Consider the following 24,325-nt stretch of genomic DNA (forward strand, 5'->3'; position numbering starts at 1 on the left):
CTGCTTATGGTGGATGCACCTGATTTCTTTGCCATCCCTTTCTTGGCTCACCCGTAAAAAGTGCCTTACACTCAAAACTCAACAATCCAAAACCATAAAACATATTTAAGCAAAATAACTAAAGCACCTTGGAGTTCTTGAATAAAGAAAAGACTTTGCAGATGACTGAAGCACCAAAGGTCAATTTAGGGGGAGGAAGACGGACAGCATATATCTGTAATGCAGGAAATGCAGGCTGAAGTGATTACTCAACCAACCTCTTGTGATATTGCAAGGACAGATAGGACAGCAAGAAATTAGTTCTGTGTACATTTCTGTAGACTTACCAAAACATTTTTGCCTTGGCTACTTGGCACTAAGGCAGTATGAAGGTTTTTGGTCTGGACTTGGCCGCCGTTTTTCCTTTTTTTTGCCTGGAAGGCACTGTCCACAGGCAAGTAGGGAGGTTTGCAAAGGAGTGGGATGCTCTTGCATCTTTCTTCAGCAGCACACCAAGGCTGTCACTCATCCTGTGGTGGGAGTGGAAAAGAAGAAAGATTTCTAAAATTTGGCATGGGGAAGAGTTGAGAGTATTTCCAAGCAGCATTTTTTCTTTTGCATTCTCTATTATGTGTTGAACTTCACCACAGTGTCTGGCCCAATGGGCAAATTTGTCTCCTCCGGGAGCCTGATTGTGAAGGTTGTGTAGCTGCAGCTTTACACTGTGTTCATTCCAGAGCCCAGGAAAAATGTATCTGTGCTGTCCCTTTTAACGAACACTATAGGATACCTGTTACTGTTGACAAGTATGTGGTGCAATGTCCCGTGGATTTCAGTAATCCGTGCTTGCCTTTATCCACAGAGTTACGTCGTTTTGCCATAAAAGCAGAAGAGACAATAAATGTTAGTTTGTATAGAGTTAATGTAATTTAATATGGATTCCCTATGCTTTACTACACCCTGTTCTTAAAGCGTGTATGTACAGCTACTCTAGCAAGGGCCTTTAAGACAGGTTGCATGAATAAAATTATTTGTGTGCTTTTACCTCTCCAGGATCAGGCTCCAGGTGTTGAACTTATATATGCTTACGTCGTTTATTGTTTCTGTTGTACAGTTGACTGTAAGAATTTTTGATAGGGGTTACTTACACTCAGTTATAGTGCTCAGAATAATTTATGTTCCTATAACTACTTTGAGCAGGGGAATAGAGAGAAAGAAATAGGTTCCTTGCATTCTTGCTTGGATTTATGCTTTTTGACTGTTCCAAATTATCTGCTATGCTCTGCAGCCTGTAACAATCACCTGCTGCCCTTCTTGTGGGAATGTGCAATGCAGTTCTGCTAGGTCTTTCTTGACTCCTGGGAAGCTAAAAACAGCTTGCCCATCCACGTGTAAATGTTACACACCGTGAATTGCCCGGGGGCAAGTGAATCCCTTTTTTGCATCTGTTTCTGTGAAAGGTTTGATGTTCCAGGTTATTTATATCCTGCAGTTATTGCCAAATATATGATGTAATTTCCTAACTTGTGGCCTCATGACTACTTGCTGATGTTATTCCATTTCACAAATAGCATGAATGAAATACAAACTTCATACACCTAAAAGAAAACTTGTCTCGTCTGCCTCTCCCACCTGTTGTGTCTCTGTACCCACAGACGATGCTGCTGCCACTGCTGGCGCTAGGGATCATGTCACCAACTGCTCCTCCAAGGACAGTTCTCGCATGCATCAGGCTGTTAGAAGCATAAAATGCCTTTTTTCTGTTCTGCTCGTATAAACGTTGGAGGTTCAGCGTACAGATTCATCCCAAGACACCGATGCACGTCATTTCATCCATCTGCATATTTATTTCTTTTTGTCCAATGGCCTCGCTTTCCTTGAATTGGGGGCAGGGCAATTTGAAATCCGGTGCCCTTGTAAAAACAATAATTTTATGGTTTATAGCTGCGTGGCGTGTGCACAGTAGGCTAAGCTGATTGGTAACACCAGGGTTTCCCGTGAAGCTGGTGGGATTGACAGCCACAGCTTGATGATGAAGACAGATGGAAATCTGCTGTGTCTGCAGGCGGTCATGCCCAGCAGGTTTTAAGGCTGCAGCTATGTGAACACCACGCACAGCGAAGTCATGGCCCCAAACCCCTGGTCCCTGGAACCAGTGGGATACGAGGGAATGAAAACAGCTTGTTTTTGCCTGTTATTGTTAGGTTTCTTGGGAGGGAGGGCTAATGCAAAGATGCTGTTATTAAGATAAGAGGCAATTGGTGTGGCAATCGCATCGAGGTGTGAAGTCTGGGTACATTTCTCTTTTGTTTCTGGCTTTCCTAAACAGCTTCAGCCTGCTTTCCCAGTAAAAAGCAAGCACACATCTAGTTCACCTCTTGTTGACTGCATGGCTGAGTGTGTACATGAAAAATCTGTTGTCCCTCAATGCTGCTTGTCCGGGATGACCATCACCTCCTTCTGTGAGGTGGGCTGGGGGTGGTGGCTGCAGGGGTTTGTCAGTGCTTGGTGGTGGATCACAGTTCTCTCCTGAGGTGTTGGAAATGCCCTAAGTTTTCCTGCATCCCAGGCAAGTGTTCCTGCTTATCCTGACAATCACCAGGATAGCCTGGTGCTGTTTTCTCCAAAATCAAGCCCATATTTCTGTCCAGCACAACACATGTTTCTACCATTTTTAGATTGTTTTAAGGTAATACAGGACGCACGGTGAGTGAATGTGAACCATACAAAAAGGTTATGGTGGCAGTATTGTGCACAGTATCTCAGTATTGAAAAAATATTTCTTGGAGTGCTTTGATTTTAATCAATAGGAATATTTTCCCTTATCCCTGTTTTTCTTTTAAGATAGACACCTGTAAGTGACACTGCGTTCCAGCCACAAACAGAAAAATTTTGATTCATACCCATCACTCATCTGCAAGAGCATTTTAAAAAGATACATTTTTCTCATTTTCATTTCCTTTACATTCCACATATTTTGTTAAAATTTTGCTTTCCACCAGTTTTAAATCAAAGCATGGACTATGTCAGTAGGAAAATGCATGTTTAATTTCTTTATATTTGCCTGCTTTTCGACAACATATGGGTACAGTCAACAGCCATCCCTAAATTCTGGTAGCCTGCTCTAGCCTCCAATCATCACCTAATTTTAGGTTTGCAGGCTGGGCCTTCTTACCTTTCTACTCCTATCTGCATAAGTTGTCTGCAGAAGTAGCTGAGAATAAAATCCTGCTGTTGTTTTTAGTTTTGATTTTCATCCAAAAAACGATTGTCAGGAGAAAGGAAGAAAAATAGGAGGCAGCTGATAAACTGTTTCCTTATAAGCCAACAAAATTCGTTCTGTGATAGTACAGCAGAAACAAGTCCCTGGGAGGGTGTAAATATGGTCATGGCTCAGGCTTTGCAGATGCACACAAGAAAGCCATGCCCTGCAGGAAGGCATGTAGGGGAAAGATCCTTAAGGTTGCCTTAGACTGCAGGGATTTTTCCAGCTACAACTCTGGGCCATGATCCAGGGAGATGAAGAGCTCCCTCCGTGTAGCAGCCTGTACCTCACAAACTTGAAGACAAAGTCTGTTTGGACTCTACAAGAAGTAAATAGGAGGAAGGCACTGAATTTGCATTTAATGTATAAGATGCGTATAGCTAAGTTGAATGTATGAGCTGAGCTCAGCTTGCTGTGAATGAATTGATCCCTTATTACAAAATACTTGGAAGAGAAATTGCTCACATAGCACTGATAGGCCTTTGGAAGATGAGCAAGAGAGAACTGATACTCTTGGCAATTTTAAGGAATGCTGTGTGTTCCCGAAACCTCGGGGAAATAATTTGTGCCACTGGGGTCATAAAACTCATGGGATACTTCAACGGTGAACCGCTGCTGTGTTTGGTTATCTGGATTGAGCAACAGTTTTGAGCAGTAGATGCAGCTCCAAAAGGAAGCTTGCCCAGCCCTGAAGGTGGCCAATTTACATCTGCCTAACCTAGGGCTCTGTCCTCGTGCCTGCTAGTCCTCGCCTTTCAGTACAGTGCCCATTCATTCCTCAGACTTCCAAACACACTGCTCGTTTGTGTGTGTGGTGTAAGGAGTTTGCTACAGGGTGTGTTCTGTAACTTCCCTCTCCGCTCCCATGGCCATCCATGGTTTTAGAAAGGGTGAGCATAAAAAATAAATAAACGATGCTGTGTGTTATAGCATTAAGGAATGAATGAGTAACTCATAGCCACTGAGTTTTGACTGCATGAGGATTAATCTGATAACCAAGTTCTGGAAAATAATCCATTGCAGATCACTGAATAAAACCAGAGACTGGTGGGAACTAGCCCATTGTGTGGCAGCATGTGGGAGGAAAATAAAAACGGATATGGAATATTTAAAAATGGGCCATTCAATATACCAGAGATCTGATGCAGCCAATAGGAGCACACTTAGCATTGCTAAAAATGGATACTCTTTTAATACAAAAAACACCGCACACAATACCAGTCAAATCTATTTCAGACATCATGAGCTGGGATACAGATGAATTGATCAAGGGAATGAGATTTGGTGGTTGCCTAGGGACTGGTGAGCATGACCTACTTCGCTTCGAAGAGCCATATGCTGGTTTATATGGGTAACTTGCTGATCTGATGTTTCAGAAGGGTGAAACTTCATCACTCTGGGGAAAATTTTAGATCAAAGTTGATTGAGAAGAAAAAAGTAGAAATATGTAAATGAAATTGGGATTTTGTTTAGAAGCACTTGCAAAGTATCACTGCATTCACCCCCCTCAATAACTGAAAAATCGACAGGGGAAGGTAAATATAAAAGAATTAAAACCAAGATTGATGGTAGATTTTAAATGGAGCAGAATGATGCTAGTGAAGAGGGAGACCCAGTATCAGGTAAAGACTAAAGTGGCTAGAATTGATGAAAAAACAACTACTAGTTATTAAATACTTCCCTTTGTAATAAATACTTCATTTATTCAATTCATCATTCCTGAGAGTTGGATCCAAAAGTACGGTAAGATTCTTGTCCTCCTAGTAGTTTCAAAAATCATGGAAAGTGGGAATAAATCCAAGCCATTGAAAAAGTGCTAACCACTGAAAAATGGTGACTGGGATAGTCCGTGTAATTGTAGTGCAGTTAGTTTGATGCCAACATGGGACAAAATAACAAGAATTTTTTAGATGAACGTCATTGATAAAGACTAAAACAAACAAACAAGCTCCAAAGGTAGAAATATAGTTATTTAAGTCAGCATAATCTTCCGTTAAAAAGAATTTTGCTGAATGTTTTTTTCTTTGAGATTTTAGTTTTGTTTGATAAAGGTCAGTAGATAGATCATAAGCTTTAATTTTTGCAAGGTATTTTGCTTCATAACTCCTGGTCTTTTGATTTTTAGGAAAAAAAAATAGCATGTATCGTTAGAGTGATATTTAAATTGCTGGGTTAAAAAAAGTCTGAAAGCTGTAGGGAATTTCCTTCAATAGGGATCTTTTTTGGCGGGATACCAGAGATTTGGAAACAGTCTTATTCAGCATTTTCACAAAGTTTAAAGTTGCTGTTCACTAGTGCCCTAAAGAATGCTATCATTTTAAGTAACAATAGCACTGCAAGTTCTGTTCGTGTAGCAAGTTGGATCCCTGTTAGCATGAAACATTATAATGCCAAATCTGTAATAGGAAGTTCGGAAGTGGATATTTAAGTTGGAACGCAATTCCACATTAATAGTAAAGGTAATTAGCCACTGCGACAAACCAAAAGGAGACAACCCAAGTAATTCTTTGCCTCTTGCCTAGCTGTGGCACACAGGGCGACCTAGTGGCTCTTCCCAGCCTTAAACTTCACAAAACCATGGTGGTTTTTTTTTTTGTTTGTTTGTTTTGTCTTTTTGTGTAGTACCAGAGGAGGAGAGGAGTAGAAAAGGCAAATGAGGTAGATGAGGTAGAGGGTCAGGGCTGAACCAAAGCTTGCTAGGGGAATGAAAAGCTTGAATAAGTATTTTCCAGGGTGAGACAGGAAACTTAAATTGCGTTATCCATTGGGAAGGCAGTGAAAAAGTGAGAATGGGAGAAGCAGCAAAAAGCGGTGTAAATCTCTCAGAACCCTCAACTGCTTTCCTCCATCCCCTATTTTGATTTCCAGCTCATGAGCAAAGATTTTCTATGAAATCCCATTTCTCTTCCTTTTAAAGTCATTGGAACAGCCCAATGACCAGCAGCCAGAGCTGCAGAATGCCTCTTCATGCCACGCCATAGGTCCTGTTGTGTTGCCAATACCTGTGTCAGAATTAAATCCTAGACAGGTTGGGGATGGCACGGATTTGACTGTCTTGCTAAAGCAAAGCAAGCATTGGGTGAGGAATGCTGAGATATTTGACAGTTCAGGTATGTCGGCTTCCAGACTCTCAGACAGAAGCTAACTTGCAGTGATTTGTTGTTGCCAAAAATAGAATCATCCACAGACCAGCAAGCTGCTCCTGATGGGGTGTAATTAGAAAGGTCACAAGTCTGTGAGCTTGTCTGGATCATGTGTGTTCGCTGCCTCAGTATCGGAGACTTGTCTATAATTTCCTCTCTGGGTGAAGATCTTTAGGTTCTGTAAGGACATTTGTATTGAACAAGTGGACATCACATAAATACTGTATACAACTCAGCTGTCATATGTTGACTTTGATATTGAGGAGGCTTATAACTTAATGGAGTGTGAAGAGATGCTTATCTAGCTCATTTTGCTCATGCTGGAAGATTAGCTCCTCTATACTGAGCGTGCATACATGTCACCGCTAGGATTCTTGCTTTCTTTTCCTGAACACTTTATCCTACAATAAGAGTGGAGCAAATGCTGCTCAGGAGTAAGTGTGTAAATATAATACCATACTACAGGACTGCACTGACTTGGGACAAGGCCTGAATTCACCACAGAATTTCAGTGCTGCTTATACTGGAAGCAACAGAAGTGGTTATTTGATTTATACCACTGACTTAAACCCATGATTAGCCCACTGAACATTAAAACACGTTTCATTGCCCTGGGAGAATTAGTGGGTAAGCAAATAGCCACAGGGTCTTCTATTAAAGCGTATCACAGTTTTTTTTATTTGGCAAGTTTTTAGCTCTGATCATGGTTGGTAGTGCAGCTTGGAAGATATTGGAATATCTTGTGAAGGGGGAGGGTTATAAAAATTCAGCAATGAAATCTTAAATATGTGAGTCTAATTGGGTTTTAATTTCAATTTTTGTGAAGGGGACTATATGTTCATAAGCTATTAAATATCAGATCGCAGTCAGCAAGGTTTCTCTTTACTTCAACTAAAGCAAGTTATGCTGGGCTGAGCAGGAGCCTTGGGCTGAAATTGTCGCAGTGGTATGGAGGAGTTTGAGCTTTTGGCAAGGACGTAGATGTGAAGCAGCGTGAAACCGGTGGGCTTGGCCCAGGGAATGAGAGGTGAAGTGTTTGCTATTGGTCAGCCAAACAGGTAAGGTGGAATTCAGACCTCCGAGACCTTTCACAGGTCCAACCTGGATGCTCTTGTTCAGCTTCTTGAAAACTTTAAAATCTTTGGCACTCACCCCCTTCTAAATAAGGACATAACTTGTAGGCTTCAAGCAAGCTCTTCTTCCTTGTGACAATGCTATGAGCATCTAAAGGAAGAGAAGAACGTATAGGTTTCTAACAGGGTGGCAATGGGTGGCTTAAGTCATAAATTGAGCAGTTGTAGGCAGTGAAGGTGCAAATGCACCTGAGAACATCACAGTTTTACAAAGTCTTGCCCCTCAAAATGGGTGAAGCTGTTGTAGGTTACCAGTGCTATGTTGTCCACAACTACACCACATGTTCTACACATAAGCATCATTTTGAGAGTACAGTCATCTTAATGTAGTTTGCATATGTGTCTCTTACTCTGCATGTTGTATCTGTGTTTTATATTTATGTAAAGGCACCTATGTAAATGTGTATATTTCATTGTGGGTGCTTTTTTTTTTTTTTTTTTTTTTTTTCCCATTTCTGCTCTACCTCTGCAGCTTCGTAGAATACTTGTCCTAATTTCAGTTGCTCATTTTTGTGAAAAATAATAAGGAAAAGAAAATCTCTTAAAATAACAAGCAGTATTTAAAACTTTTATTCTGGGTAGAACATTTCACTTTATCAGTACGCATACTCTTGATATCAACTTTAAGTGGGCTCAGCTCTTTCACCGCTCCAAAGATAGACTTCTTGTTATGGGACCTTCTGCAGTTGCCCTTGCTGACATCAGGTGGGTTGTCAAAATGTATGGCTTTTCTCTGTCTCTAATAATTCTTTCCTAAACTTTTTTTTTTTTTTTCTGGGTTCAAGCAAATTATGCCAGCTATTATACTGCATCCAGCCCATCTGCATGGCAGCTACCATTTTGCTGTTAAGAGATACCTTTTCCTTTCTCTTCTGTTTCTGCAGTTAATTGATGGTAGAAGTTCCTGTTGGGCCTTTTGAAAAGTAGAAAAGGTCAGATGTGTGTGCAGAATACTTCAAAATTTTAAGGAAAAACAACAACAACAACAAAAATGAGTCTATGACATTGTTCAGTTGAAGAGATGTATTGTTCGTAAGCATTTCCCTCACTGCAGTGCAAGTCCCACGCATTACAGGGGGCACAAGGGCAGCACTGTTTGCTAGTCATGGCACAAATCACTGTCCTGAAACATTCAGCACCCTGGAGCAATGCAGAGGCAATTGTAGGATTGCAGGCAAATTGCTCCTTGCAAGCAATTCAACTGCTGCTCATGAGAAACAGAACTGCAGTAGCAGTTTGACTTTTATATAAATGAAGCATGGTCAAAAGACATTTCTGGTCAGGCTTTGAGTCCTGAAGATTTCACACTTCCACGCTGCACTGTGCGGATGCCAAAATACTGATCTTGAATGCTAGCACGAAATTCCCGGAGGGCTGGTGCTCAAGTGCTGGATGGAAGTTATGAGAGTTGTACAGATGGTCGCAAGGTGGTTTTTAAGTCGCTTTTTGGAGTGTGAGAGCTGGCAGCAAAATTATTTTGGAATGCTGTCTGGAAGAAAGATGTGACATAAAACAGATTTCTCTTTGCTGTTACAAGTTAGTACAATATTAATCTAATTTAATTAGTATTATATAAAAAGAGATTGTTTTGTGCTTCCTCATTTCTTTTTATGAGCCTCTGGAACACCACAAGGCATAACAGTGTGTTTAGAGATGAGCTTCATTCATACGCTTCATAGCGAAGAGAAGGCACTTACGGGACTGACTGCCTCGCTGCTGTGAACGGTACAATTTCACTGAAATTATGGCCGCTTAAATGTTGTTAAATGTGATCAAAATGCTGGTCTGGCAAACCTTTGTTCACCTTGGGCCTGATCCAAAGACCAGTCAGGGAACTGGAAACACTTCTTCCAGTCAGTGTTCTGGATCAAACCCTTTATGAAAATAATTTTCTTATCTCAATTGTTATGGCTTCACGTGGCCTCTAAACGGCTGGGAGCTGATATCCGTAGATGAAACATGATTTAGCAACGTACCCCACAAGAACGGGGATGTGGAACATTTTAAAGTTTTCTTAATGCTTAAATAATGATCATTTAAGAGCTCAAGTAAGTGAGATTCAGAGCCTTGCAAGGGCTCGGCATCAGGAGCATTTTCTGTGGAAGAAAATCTAAATCGAGATTTATGTCCCAAGGTGTTGTCCAAATCATGTGCTGTAGCTTGCTTCTCTTTCTGGTAATACTCTTTGACACACTGTCAGCAACACGGAGTATGTTTTTCCCTTCCTCACCCTCTATGTGTCAACACATTTACAGATGTGATTAAGAATTCTCTGTTTTAAGTTTCATACATTTTTGGATTATATTACACTGAAATAAGCCAGTCTTCATCTGATAGTGCTAAGCTGCACGTACATCCCATTGCTTTTTCTTAATAAAAGAGCTTTGAGAATGAGCCATGTGTGAAATAATAATGCCATACGTGTGCATATACCTATGGAAAAGGTTGATGAGAAAGCTGAAGATGAGTGTAGCTGAGCTGAGTTTACTCCTACAGCATGCTGGAGAATGCCATAAATGTGTTCACAAATTCTTTCAATTCTGGAGTGAAGCCGGAGGGTCTGTAACGGTGACAAGTGAAGATTTACTGCCATCTACTGTGCAGCTGGGCACTGGTTATGCATAACACATTGAAAAAAAAAAAAAAAAGTATATGTTGTTTTGGAGGGGGGTACTGGTTAGGACTTAAGTTTTTATCCCAACAGCATGCAGGGTTTTCAAGTTCTGCTTCCGTGATGGACGGGTGATGGTGCAGGGCAGCAGTGCGTTAGACAGGGCAGTCTGCATCCTCCAGCACTGGGTTGGAGCTGCTGATGCTCTGGGTTTCCGTAAGGGTACGGTCCTTCGCGTGCTAGAAGAACCTGCGGCTGTTGGTAATGGATCTGATTATTATTTTCTTCATAAGGTAGGTAACTATCTTAAAAAGCCTACTGCGGACGTTACCTTTTACCAGATTTTTTTATAGCCCTTTTCCCAGAAGTAGGGATACCTTAAATTTTCTGTTTAAGATAAATGGTAAAACACAGTAGGGGAAAAGTGAGGTGTTTCAATGCCATCCTAGGGAGGTGAAGCCTTGAAAGTAGGTTCCTATCAGCTACTGCCCTCCTACGTGTAACTAGGAGCCTTTCGAACTTATCTCATGCACTTTTTGCCATGATATGTGACCTGTTACTGCAACACAAACCTCTACTTAGTACATAACTGACCAGGCTTCTGAGAACTTTTATCTCCAGCTGAGGCTGCAGGTTCTTTCACACGGGCCAGGAACCAGCCCTTCCAACTGCTGAATTCCTGCACTACTCCCAAGACAGCTGCCTTCCTCTTCACACCTTCCCCTTACACCTTCCCCTTACACCTTCCCCTTATTCCTGCTTTACTCTGTGCTCAGCTTCCTGGCTTTTTCCTTCCTTTTGCCAGATGAGTCCCTGTAAAGCTGCGGTAAATTCTAATAGCAGTAATGCTGATTATAGGAGGAAGGAACACAAATACATCCCTTGTGTTAAAGAGGATTTCTTTTTCACTCTTCCATGACGTTGTTACAGAGAGGTGAAATCTGTGAAATCTTTTTTTTTTTTTTTTTTTCTTTTTTCTTCCCCCCCCAGAATTAAAAAAGGCATTTCTCTCCTCTTACCCCTTCAATCATCTTGTATAATCATGGATCTTGCAGTTCACTGTGGTTAGAGAACATTTCCACAGGGATAAAATGTCCGTGTCCTAGCTGAAGCTGTGCCCATCTTTCGTAGTGTTGTATAATGTGGTTGTGCTATTTGTAGTCTGGAGAAAAGCACGTTATAAAAGCATATATAAAGCATGTTAACGAAAATCCCACTACTTCTACAAAACAGATCCTGGGAGACTAATGAAGTATTCAGGTCGTGGTGAATGATGGTGTGTGAAAAGACAGATTTTCTGGCTCTGTGTTAGGAGTTCTGTTCAGCTTTATCATTGTTAAGGCTTTCAGCTGTGGCATTAGGGTTTAGGGGGAAACTATAGAGTAACTATTACATTATTAAAATATTTTGCACCTAGTCTGTCAAAGGAACAATTTGGGACGCCAGCAGTAAATAAGTTCTTAAGGTAATAGTGGGGTTCTTTTACTTTCAGGTTATACATGAACAAGACATACCAGAAATAGTTGTTCCAGGACATGGAATAATTTTTGCTGGACTACTCCTAGTGCTTCTCCAAAGTGATGGATACTTCTAATGGCATTTGGGTTTTCACATTCAAAAGAATGGTGTGAAACACAATCATTTGGGAGGGGGGTCTTACAGCACAAGAGCCTTTCTGCTTCTCTTGTCTCCCTTGCTGTGTGCCCTGCTGCCATCATACCTGCAAGTCCCCCGGGGCATATTGGGTGTCGTAGCATCCAGATGTACAAGTGGGACGAGGATTCTTCCCTCGGTGGAATTTGGCTTTTTGGCAGGCACTATAGGCAGACAGGTGTGGGCAACTTTGGAGCTGGCTTTAGGTCCGCTACTTGATAGGGCTGCTAATGAGCTGTTTTATGCTTCCTTGCTGTAGTGGATGATGTTGTAATTCCGAGGATGGGCTCGGGTTTCCTTTTGGGAGTATTGTCCGCAGCTCCTCAAGAGATCTCTGCGTAGGATCTTTCATGGAGCTGTAGTTAAAATCTTTTCTGATGCTCACATATAGTTATTCTTTTAATAAATTGGAGTGCCCACCCAGATGCTGGTATGCTCGAGCATAATGCGCTGAATTATTTTCTTCATGCCTGATGGGAAGGAATTCCACAGCATAATCGACTGCACAGGATGCCGGTGCAAATGGTGAAATGCCCTTTTAGAGTCAGAGACACAGCACGTGAGGGGCTGCAATGAGCCTGTCTGAGGTTTACCAGATCCTGCAGCTTGGGAGGTGTGGGAGATCTCTGACTGCACACGGTACCTGTAGCTGAAAACGAGCTAGGGGAGCAAAGTAAGCACCCTCCTTAGGTCTTCAGCAGTCTATAGTGACCTTGTCCTGTAGTTTATTTTGAGCATATACTTGAGAAGTCAATTAAAATGAGGAAGTCTTTCTCTATGTACATATATTTTAAATGTATCTTAATCATAAATCAGAAGATACACCTGAATTAGTTCCATGTAATTCTCGAAGAATCATGACAGCTTTGGTTGGTTTTAGTCTATCACTGTGCACTCGTTCACGTGCAAATTTTGGACTAAATTTGGTACTGTAAATGCACTGAGCCTCCTGTGTGAGCATTGGTGGCGTCTCCTCAGATCTCAGATCTGTTACAGCAAATTCCCGGCAGAGACTGAGCTTGTACTGCTGAGATCAATAAGTATTTCATCTTTGGCCAAGACAAGTGGTAGGGCAAGAATTCAGCCTGCAGGGCTTTCTGTATTTACTTTCATTTTCTAGTTGAAAGCCATGACGAAACGTATTGGACATTAACTTTTAACTGAAACGCAGCTTTAGAAATAAATCCTAGATTTTGCACATTAGGCCTAGAGAAACCTTTATAACCATTTTTTTCTTACTTTTGTTAACCTTTTTTTACTCTTATATTCATTGACATTTTAAAAGGAGACGTACTGCTGATTTCAAGGCAATAAAATGAGTTTTGTTTGCAACTCTTTACAGGGTTCCCCAGGTGTCTGCTATGGATTTGTTCAAAACAGCTTTTTGTACACTTAAGAGCTTCCCATGTGCTCTTTTAAAGCAAGTAATCATGTTCAGATGGTATCATTCCTGCATGAGATTGTCTGCATTGCCTGGAAGCTGTAATCAAATTCTCTTGCAGTTACAAGCTGAGGCCACCAGTATGTAAAGGTGAGCACACGGGAGGAGGTTGACTTCATGCGCATCCTTCTCTTGATATATGCTACAATTTTGAAATGATGTCTGAAATATCTTTGAGTATCTCGGAGTGGTTCCCCACAGCTCTACTTCTCCGTTCATGATTACTTGGCCATTTGCTTTCTGACACTGGGGAGAAGGGAAATATTAGTTGAGGGGATTTGAGATGGAGGGAAAAGGGTCCTTGAATTTCAATGCACTCGTACTTGTGAGGAGCGGGTGGAATCCAAAGCTGATAAGGTGAGAAAGAAAAGAGTGTTGCCAGTGCTGTGAAGGGTCTGAAGGTGAGGACTGAGATCATATCCTTCACACCTTGAGAAATACTCAACTATTAGAAGAGCGGAGACATATGTGCTTCAACTCTGTTGTGGGTTGAAGGGGTTGGGACCAAAAAAGTGGTGTGAAGGGATGGGTGTCCCATTGATTGAGATAGGTGATGTGCGTTAAGTTCTAGCTGATGCTTGGAAGGAAAAGGCTGTGGATACAGAAGTAGCAAAATGTGACAGCCAGATGCGAAAGGAGAGGATGCGTAAGGATGGCAAGGTAGAGAAGAGGGCAGACAGATGGGAGGAAGACCAAAATCAAGGGAAGGCCCAAAAGATGCCTTGTCAGAGAAGGGAGATAGATGGTCAGAAGTATGAGTAACTACCAGGAGGCCAGAGGAGATGCAGCAGCATTTTATCTTCTCTGTATATTTATTGAAACTATTTTAATCTCAGTTTGGGAATACATACATTGACCTGATATCATTTTCTACCTGTTTTCATAGAATCATATAATGCCTTGGGTTGGAAGGGACCTTAAAGATCATCGAGTTCCAACCCCCTGCTGTGGGCAGGGATGCCAACCACCGGATCAGGTTGCCTAGGGCCTCATGAGTCAATTCATCTGTCCTTACCTTGGCAGAGAGGAAGATGGAGAGAATGCAGGAATGGTTTTATTTTTTATTTTTATTTTTTGTTTGGTTTTAATAGTTTGAGAAAGTTTTATTGCACAGGGTGACCATAAGTCTCCTACTGGGTTTGTAATATTCTGAAGTTGGACATCCCCATCTAGTGGTTGTTCAATCCCCATTCACGTAGTAATTGTCTGCGGAGAAAGATGCCTTGCGTGCACAGCCAGCAGAAACCAGTCGTGGCTCTGTTGTCTTGGTGTTTTCTTTGTGGATATCTTACACTGCTCTGCATACAGAACAAAATATTTACAAAACTTTTCTAAAAGGAAAATCAGAATTTTTTTAGCTGTAATTTTTTTTTTAATTCCTAATACAGAAATTTGCAATTTTTTACTTTGTAATTTTGTATTACAAAAATTTGTAATTTTTTACCCTTTCTATGTGGAAAGTAAATTGCTGCTATATTGAAGGGACTTATTTTAACACTGCTTCTGACACATCAAATGCCCATGAAAATGCTTTTCATCATGACCTTTTCATCGAGAGCAGACTGAGAAAGTAAAGCAGGATCTGTTTGTTTGTTAGCAACAAAGGGACAAAAAGAATAGGTTACCACACAGTACAGTGCTTTGTGAATTAAGTTATTACATTAAAGTAAAAAATCAGCAGGGCCTTGTAGCATACGTAATAATGCAGCATCATATTTCTACCGCCCTCTGTGACCTTTTGGAGAAAAACCAAATTCGTTGCTTTCCTTGCTGCAGTCCTGCTCCCTGCAGGTTTCAGCACAACTCTTGGGTTTTGGCCCACGCTGCTGATGGAGCTGGTGTTTGGCTGAATCAGGAGTGGTTTAAGGCCGGTTTTGGGCGTTTGTGCTGGTGGGTGCAACCCTGGTACCCTCCCCAGCTCCAGCAGAAATAGTGCCCATGCAATCAGGGCTGTCTCGACCAAAGGCAGGGAGATGTTTTTAGGGCTGCTTGGGACTGGAAAGGGAAATGAGAAGGGCAACACCCTTGTTACACAAACCGGTGAGCCTGTGCCAGGCTGGATGTGACAAACCCAGCTCCTTCCTTGCACTGTGCTTTCTCTGCCACGGGTGTGTTACACGTGGTGTCCCCCGGGCACTGGGACGTGGCTAAAGACGGCTCCAGCACGTGCTGGGAGGCTGGGTCCCGGCATGGAGCCACTATGCTGGGAGGACACGGGGTGCCCTGGGCTCGGGGTCCCACCTCTGCAGGAAGCGCCTCCTTTTCCTTCCTCCTGCTGTTGTAAGCACTCCCGATGGGAACTCTTGGCTTGGTGATAAAGTCCTTGGAAGCAGAGCTAGTGTTTTCAGCCTCTAAGTAATTAATTTACCTCTAACCAACTTGTGTAGAAAGGTAATCACATCCATGTGACAGAGCTACATCACAGGCACTAATCCTGGGCAGAGAAAACTCTCATGTGGATTTGACTGCATAGATGGAGACAAATTTTTGTATTTCTCGGTCTTTGTCTTAACTCCTTTGCTTCTCTTCTTGAGGATCCTTTTGATTTCTCTACACAGATACATTTTCAGAGGCTGCAAGATAACCTGGTTGATCCCTCTCCCTCACTAATCCTCCTGAGGGCCAGACAGCATTTGCTATATACCAGGTAACACTGAGCTGAGCCAGGCATACAGCCTCCCAGCGGTTTTGGGGTGGCATTAGCCCCCCAGCTTCCCATATGCAGTACTGGGGCCTGTCACCACGCCTGCAAATAAACGTGTTCCTGCTGGGCAAACAGAGCGCTCGGGTTCTCCATCTGAAAATCCTGCTTGGTTCTTGAATGTCAGGAAGAAAATTGCCTGTTGGCAGCTCCCAGGGAGGAGGAGAAGGCTGCTGCTCGGCCCTGGACATCCCCAACAGCACGTGGCTGTGCCCAGCCTGCAGCAGCAAGCAGCTGCACCCAGCTGGTCGCTTGCCCGTATTTCTTGTTCGAGGTGCTGGAGCAAATATTCAGGTGGAATTCTGAGAACTTCCCACTTTTCCATCTTCCTCAAATGACTATTTTAATGTTTCATATATATTCATTTTTCATAAGGTCTTTTTAGTGGAAGTGCCCTGCCCAGGCACTTTCTGTTCCCAAAGCAGAGGCAGAACTGGTTCCACAGTAATAACAAGCATCTGCTTTTTTTTTTCCTTTTCTTTTCTGTTCTTTTTTTTTTTTTTTTTTTTCTTCCAGCTGTTGGTAACCAAAAAGCCATTGGGTGGCAGTATCCGCCAGTGAGCATCTCTATTAATTTCCGAGCTAAATGATAAGAAAGATTTGAAATGATAAGTTTAAGTGTCTTTATATGGAAAGATGAATCAGTTTGTATTTGAAGAGGCTTTCTTTAAGGCCAGACGTATGTTATATATATATATATATATATATATATATATATATATATATATATATATATATATTTAGATAAAGACACCAATAACAAAGCAATCAGCTTTTGGGAAGATAGTTATTACCACTGCAGTTAGTAATGAAACAACTGAGGTTTTTTTGAAGGGCTTTTCAGTAAGGAGTCAGCTGGTGGCATTGTTTTGATGTTAAATGGGTTATTGTGATTCTCAGAGCATAGACCCGACCTTCTGTTTTTAGGCAGTGACTTTTGTATAAATTTCTTTAAAAGCAGAAGTCTTCATTTGTCATCTCAAGGGTTTCTTTTATTTTCAAAGCCCTTGTGAGTGGAGTACAAAACTAACGAGATGCTAAGGATAAGAGAAACTGCTGTGCAGGAGCTGTGTGCATTGCGCTGTGAGCCTTTAGCTCATGCTTGCACAGGCTTGAGCTCGCTGTTCCTGAGCTCTGCACGCACATCAGAGCCACAGCATCTGAGCTTCACATCACGACTTTGTATTCACTTTGCTTTTGTTCTTTTATTTAGCTAATGTAGTGCTCATTTCTGTGTACAGCTTTATGACTGAAAATAGTACTTGTGATGACCAACAGTTTAATTCTCCATCTAGAAGCAGCAGACTTTAAGAATCACTATATTTGCAATGATGTAAAAGTTTCCAAATTGGCTAGGAGTGGCCCCTCCAGGCTCTATTTCTAGCTACGTTTGTATTTTCTGTAATGGTTATTTTTGTGGTGGTGTATCATGTCAGCTCAATTATAGATATTTTCACGGATCCGCTGTTCTCTACGTTCATGGTAACTCTCAGCACTCTCGTTCTATGTTCAGACTGGCAAGATCATGAAAACCACAGGCAAATTTTGACTTGTTCCTAATATCCTTTACTTCCCAAACCCCATCCAGACAGGAACATTTTGTGTGGTACCAAAAAAAGCTGCACGATCATGTTGTTCCTGTCTTGCTTTCAGGCGCACCAGATAATGCCACTTGTTTAAGCTTAGTCACGTCTGGGGGAATGTCAGAAGTCTGCATCACATGAGCTGCTGCTCAGATTTCCCAGCCTGTATCAGCATGTTTTCCTGGGCAGAAGCAGGGTAGGGATGTTATTAAAATGGCTCATCTTATGTGTTAGTATGGATATGTAAGCCTTAGCCTTATTCTTGTGATTTTCATGCAGCATTTTGCCTTTATATTCTGCTGCTTTATGTGATTTTTTAAATTTTATTTTTATTTTTTATTTTTTTTCCTTAAGGTAGGCATTTCAGGAGGAAGAACACACATTCTAACCGGTCATCCTGCTTGCATTCTAGCTGGTGTTTTCACTTTCTGCTCAGCCTCAGACTTACCACCTCTGAGCAGCTTTGAGCCTGCCTTTGGCTTCATTTCCACGACCTCATTCCTCTCGCTGTGTGGTCTGTTTGTAGACCTGCTGCTCTTGGTCCTCTTCCCTCCTTGGATCAGGAGGGCTGTCAGCATGTCCTCGCTCATGCCCCAGGCCAGCAGCTTCCCCAGCAGGATGGTGCTGTGCCCAGGACAAGGGAAGCACCCGTTACAGTCTGGTTTTGTTCCCTACTGCCTCCGTGGTGCCTGTGACAAACGCACCACATACAGAACTCGAGATGCTCCAGGCTGGGCAGGTGTTTGAGCCTTTCCTTTCCAGCATTGCTTTCTGAAGTTCAAGAGCCACAGCACTCATCCCACTGTCTGTGCAAAGCCTGGAGAGAATGGGAAACGAGGAGCCACAGAGGCCGGCAGCACGCAGGCGCTGTGCCATCGTTCACTTTGCAACAGGTTTTTATCCAGGACTCTCACTGCGTCTGACTGCTCTGCCCCAGAGGAAGGTGCTGGCCCCGTTCCCAGATCCTGGTTCAAGTCAGAAGTTGGTTGGCATTGCCTCCTAAGACCCGAAGCGTGTGCTGTGCCCGTCCCGTGCCCCTGGTCCCCCCCCCCCAGCCTCGGTGCGTACGGAGCTGGCGGCCCCGCGCGTGCCCTTGTAGGGAAGGGTGACACTATCTTGTTGACATCAGCTAATCCAGCCAGGCATGTGGAGGGGCAGCAGAATGTGATGCTCACATGTAGGGTGGCAGATGGCACTCGGGACTGGCTGTCTCCATCGCACCCGCCGACACGGACATGCAAGACAGGAAAAGACCTTTTTAGTGTAGCTCTGCACGCCCTACAGAGCTACCGAAGGGCTGGACTCTGGTAATCTCGTGTGCTCTCGTGCTCATCCCTAGAGGATTGTTTCCCTGTGTGATAATGAACCATTGCACTCGCCATGGGCTGCAGTACAAAAAGCTGTAGGAATGAGAGGAAAGAAGGAAAAAGAACATGAAGGAAAAAGAGCATAAAAGCAGGTAACTATCCTCTGCCTGCACATGGGAGCAAGCCCTTAGAAGTGCAGGATGACGCAAATATCTCATCCAATTACACTTAGGGGGTGCATCGACCCTCACAAAACTGGATTTTACAGCTCTGAGGCCAGAGAGCAGTGGCTGACCCTGGCAGCAGCAACACGCTGCAGCCTGGATAGTTTTTATCAGCAGTTATCTGATGTTGCCAGTCTCTGAAGCTTTCCTCTTTGCAGACGTTCAAGCAACTAACTTAAAAATAAGTTAGCAATTCTGATATGGGCCTGTTTTACTATCTACCCAACAGCAGTCGCACCCATAAACATAGAAGACCATGACAAGGTTTGTTTGGTTTCTTGGTCATTTTGAAAAGTATTTCTGAATTTCGGGTGGCTTTGCTTGTGGTCCTTCAAAAATGTTGATGTCCAAGCACCCAAAAATTTTGGAGTCGCAGTACTTCTGTGGGGTACTTAGTCCTTAGTAGATAAGATGAGAAGACAGACCTTCAGTGTTCCTGTCTGTCTCAAGCTGTGCATGAAGCCTGTTTCCAGTCCTGTTAAGGAAGCTGGTTTGCTGGCCTGACCAAATCGGGCTCTGATGCTAGCTGCAATAAAAGATCGTAGCTGGGTTGTCTTTTTAATCACCTTTTTCAAATATTGCTATATGGAGAAGAGTAGGGGCTTAAGAGGAGTGTGAGTGGTAAAAGCAAAAAAATATGTATGTGAAATTTTCTGCATGAAATACGAAGACAGTTTCTTTATGTCTTCTTCCTTGAAGGAAGAAAATACTACTCTGTTAATATTTAATTTTAAAACTTGGGATGGATTTAACAAGCTCATTTAGAAGAACTTATTTGGTTGTTAGAAATTCTTACAGGGGATCCAACCGCAGTTCTGTTCGCCAGCACCCCATTCCTTGGGCTGTGACAGAAAGCAGGGCTACAAAGCGCGATTGTGTGGAGTCCAGAAAGAAGCTGCCTCCTACCCCACCTGGAGGTGGTGATTTATGCCAGGAGGTTTGCAGGCTCATGCTCCATCCAGGCTTCAGGATGGGTTGTTTGTTCAGTAATCCTCTCTGAGTGGGGATGCTCCCATGTCTGGAGTTCTCTGTACAATATTTTTTTGAAATCTGCTGTTTAAATATTCAAATCGATCCGTCACAACCCTGCTTGGCTTGCATCAATGCATCTGACTTTTCAGAATGTTTTCCAAATGACGTACTGATGGGTTTGTGTAACGTTAATACTGCGATCCAGAAACTCCATAGACAAGGGCAGAATTTGATTCTTCCATGTGTATGTGCTCAATTTAAAAAAAAAAAAAGAAAAAAAAAGAGAGAGAGAGAGATTTTTAAATGCATTAAGATATCAGAGTCCAGAGATTATGCTAAGGAATTTATATGAAGAGGTTGACCTCTGAATTAGAAAGCTGTGCCAAAAACAACCCCTTAAGTAGAGTGTTAGAGAGCAAAATTTCCTGAAAAGCTGCACTGCAGTGCTCACAGCTCTCCATCAGATGTATTATTGCCTTTGACTTGATGGTTTCTCGCTATGTGTGCCATCTGCTCAGCTAGAATTTGTTCTCAGCTGCATTACTTCATTCTTGCTTTTTTTTTTTGGTCATGACACAAATGGTCTGAATGATTGTATTTATTTATTTTTCATACCTCCACCGATATTCAAGGCAGTCAGTGAGCCTTTCTAAGTCTCCCCAGCGCCTGGAAGGATGCTGTCACCTTACCAGAGGGCGTTGGGCAGGTGGGAGCCTGTGTGTGTGCCCACACTGCGGGCATCCAGGCCAGCACGTTGTTCTATCCGAGAACAACGGAGAGGCTCCCAGCTGAAACGTAACCAGCTGAGGGACTTCACAGTCTCACATTTCTCTCTCAATGGGATTTACTTCCACAAGTAACGTTTATTTTTGGTTGCTTTTAGTTAAGGTAGCAAAGGGACTGGAAGGGTGCATTATAGTGCATATTACCTAATTTATTCTGGTCTTTCTTTTTCCCCTAAAGAAAGACCAGAATAAATTTATGGTTTTTTTATTATTATTATTTTTAATTCTTTTTCTCCCACCTCAGCAGATAGAGGGGGCAAAGGCACGCCACAGGAATGAGATTTGCCCGATTGCCTGGAACATTGTTGGTCTGGGGCAAGTTCTTTCCCTGGGTGTGAAGCGAAACACAAGTACCCGATGACAGATGAAAATGCAGGTTGGGGAGAACTAACAGAGAGGAGAGAGTGAATCTTCTCCCTCTCTGGAGAGATCAGAGAGCGTGCAGCCTGCATGCTAGGCAGCGTTTTCTGCAATCAAGTTGCCCACGTTACTCGCCTTGCTCCCCTTTGTTGTTTGCTGCCCCGGCTGGGTGGAAAACACGCAGGCCCTCCTGCTGACCCGGGCAGAGCCCGGTGCCGAGCCATATGCGGGCAGTGCAAGGATTAGCTCCGCGCCCGGCCAGAAAGGTCTTGCCGCCGTTCCCAGGCTGAGCTTGCCATATGTGTTTCACGTGGCTGTCCTGCGGTTTGCGTGAAATGGAGAGTTCAGCTTCGAGTGCAAGTTGGTTTGTGTTTCCTCATTCTGTTTAATGTAACACAGATGCAGAGGACAGCGTGAGGGCGCCTGTTGCGAAGGGGAGATGCAGCAGGCTTTAGAAAAGCCCCACAGGTTTTGCTAATTCCTTCTCCTTCCCTCGAATTTTCCGCTGCTTCCTGATGGGAGTCGCATGTGGGAAGGAACACCCTTGGACCACCTGTTAAGTGCCTTCCCCCTTTCAGTCACAGGCTTTGCCATCTCTTAAAGACATGGCTTTTTCATTTGGAGAAGGGCCAGAGACTCGTACAGCAGTTTTCTCCTTTGGAGAGGTGGGGAGAGCGCTCTGACGTGGCACCTGAAGGAGGAAGGAAGGACAGAAAGGAAATTAGAAAGCCTGGACGGAGACCCCTGAGGGCTCCCCTTTGTCCCGTCATGTGAAGTATTCAAAGTATATCCAAGTGTGAAGTACTGCAGTGGTTCCTTCTGTAGGACCATGTCACGTACACAAAGCCCCTGCTATTGTTAAATATTCCCAAGACTAATGCTATTAATTGCTCCAAGCTGGTTTAATAAGCTTTTGCCGTGTCCCAGGTTAGTTGAGTGGCCAGCTAAACAGCTGTAAAGAGAAGGCCTGACTGTCTACAGGGGTACGCACCTCTAGCTTCTTAATTAAGTGTGTGCTGCGGTGTGTTATAAGCAGAGGCAGAACAATAGGGCTTTTTGTATCCAATCTTTGCATTTTCTGTTAGTCCTTGAATAACGTGAAATACGGGAAAGGTCGATAATTTTGACATCTGGAAGTCAACAATGAGATATTTAGGTTTAGGAAGGTGCAAAACTCGTTCTTGAAAAGCTTTTGGTTTAACGTGGCAGGGACGGCAGCGGGGAGGGACCGGCTGAGCCCAGCCCCGCAGGAAGGCTGTGAGGTCCGGCGCTGCCTCTCGCCCGGCTTTGATCGCAACGGAGCGTGTGGCACAGGTCAGCCTTCGTGTGTGCTGGGGGCAGCGGATTAGCACTCGGCCATGAATTTCCTTTACCGAGTTTCTGCTGGCTGTTTCCGAGAAGGCAGGTAGCTGATTTTAGCAATAACATTATCCCAAAGACCAGCACTGCCTTTCCTCAAAGCCTCCGCTGCCCTTGGGAGGCAGCAAGTCTCCTCATAAATTGCTCAGGGGTTAAAACACAAAGTATTGAGTGTGCATTTTTAGAAATTGCAATTTCTTGTTAAAACTTTATCTGGATAACGCTCATTGCTTTCCGGAGCAAGGGCTTGTGCTGTAGCAGCCAGTCCCTCTCACTGTTCGTTAGCGTAGCTCATTTTTTCCGCAGTTCGCCTAATTAGACTGTGACCCTCTCCCCAGTAGGATCCCATGGCTTTACACTGTGCTGAAGCAGGATTTTGGTGCTGAAATGTGGAGAGACCGAGACCATATGGCATAAACATCAACTGATATTGTTTGCCATCCACACTTGCTGCGTGTAATGCAACAAGAATGGTTCCCGGCAGCCACGTGACCGCCTTCCAGTCCTCCATTTGGGCTGGGTTGGCTTTCCCTTTTCCTTTTTTTTTTTTTTTTTTTTTCTTCATTCCTAAAGTTGTGACTTTCTGGAAGGAAGCTTGTAACTAGACGGCGCGCAGGGAGCAGGTAGAATGTCAATGGGATGTTATCGGGAGGCATGTGCGTAACGCGGACATCGGCTCTCGGCCCCGCTTCCTCCGCACCCGCACGCTGCCGCCCGCAGCCTTACATGTCGCAGAAAGGTAAGATGTACGCTAATTTGCCAAGCCGAGCGTGGGCTCGTGGTCACCTTTAAAACTCACTTTTAAAGCATGGCGCCTTCCGTAACAAAGCGAAACAGGCAGGCATACGCAGCTCTGGCTGCGACGGCTAACTTTGATTTCAAATTAATGATTTGATCTGTTTCGTGCAGTAGCTCGTACTGCTTAGCTTTTCGTAACACGCTTTTATCCTTTAAAAGACATTCCATGCTGAATTGGATCCTATTGATTTTCCATGGTTAACCACCCTGTAATAAGCCTCAAAGTCACTGCGAGTAGACAAAAAGCAGAATTACGTTAATGTCATTTACAACCAGCGGGCAAAAGTTATTTCCAAAAGTTAAAGGAAGTCAAAATACCAAAATATTCCAAAGATGGTTGAATTTGGGAATGTGTTCATTAGCTTGCGGACAGAGTTCCTTGGATTAGAAAGAAGAGAGAAAGAACCAGAGCTATATTGTTAATGGCGTTATTATTATTTTTTTAATTGCTACATCATACATCAAGACAGCTTTTATTTTCAAAAAATAAAAGCTTGGAGATGAATAAGATAATTTTAATGAAAAGCAGCACATTTATTTATTTATTTACTTACTTATATATTTAGCGAGTAGCGATCGCAACTTTCTTGGGCATCTTTTCAGACTGGAAATAAAACTGTGTCCAAGCCCCTGAGTGTTATGAGATTAAAAGATACATCAGTAAGCATGAGGTGTAACACCTCATGTGCAGGCCAGCAGAATGAATTAAAACCTGTTTTACCTTAGTCATACAGGCTGATTAGTCACACAGACTGCAGCTACCGAGCAGAGCACATGCAGTAAAGTAAAAATAGACAAAACCAGCCCGCAAGAACTAATGGGAATAACGCCCTGCTTAACCAAAGAGCAGAGGCTGCCCGTTTGTATTGACAGTTTTGTCAGCAGAGCTGGGCAAATGACCAGCTGAGGTTAGTGGACGGGTTAATATCTTCACACTTTTCCTTTCCTCACAACTGCCACATGCGGTGCTCTGGAACCTGATATTTTTCATCAAAAACTGATTCCTATTTT

At 43.1% G+C, this 24,325-nt stretch overlaps 1 protein-coding gene across 7 annotated transcripts in view; it reads left to right on the forward strand.

The window, feature by feature from the left end:
• Positions 1-24,325, forward strand: part of RBM20 (RNA binding motif protein 20) — a 104,015-nt gene that overhangs the window by 41,530 nt on the left and 38,160 nt on the right. The window contains exon 1 of one of the 7 annotated variants that reach the window (XM_038181346.2): positions 10,381-10,424. The exons of 5 other annotated variants lie outside the window; for them this stretch is intronic. In XM_038181346.2, the coding sequence (XP_038037274.2) occupies positions 10,396-10,424 (29 nt within the window). In that variant the 5' untranslated portion in view covers positions 10,381-10,395. Of the gene's footprint in view, positions 1-10,380; positions 10,425-18,927; positions 18,969-24,325 lie in introns of those variants that run through there. One more of the 7 variants, XM_038181347.2, reaches the window with a different exon arrangement.

The sequence above is a fragment of the Anas platyrhynchos genome, chromosome 6, assembly GCF_047663525.1.
Source record: "Anas platyrhynchos isolate ZD024472 breed Pekin duck chromosome 6, IASCAAS_PekinDuck_T2T, whole genome shotgun sequence".
Lineage (NCBI taxonomy): Eukaryota > Metazoa > Chordata > Aves > Anseriformes > Anatidae > Anas > Anas platyrhynchos.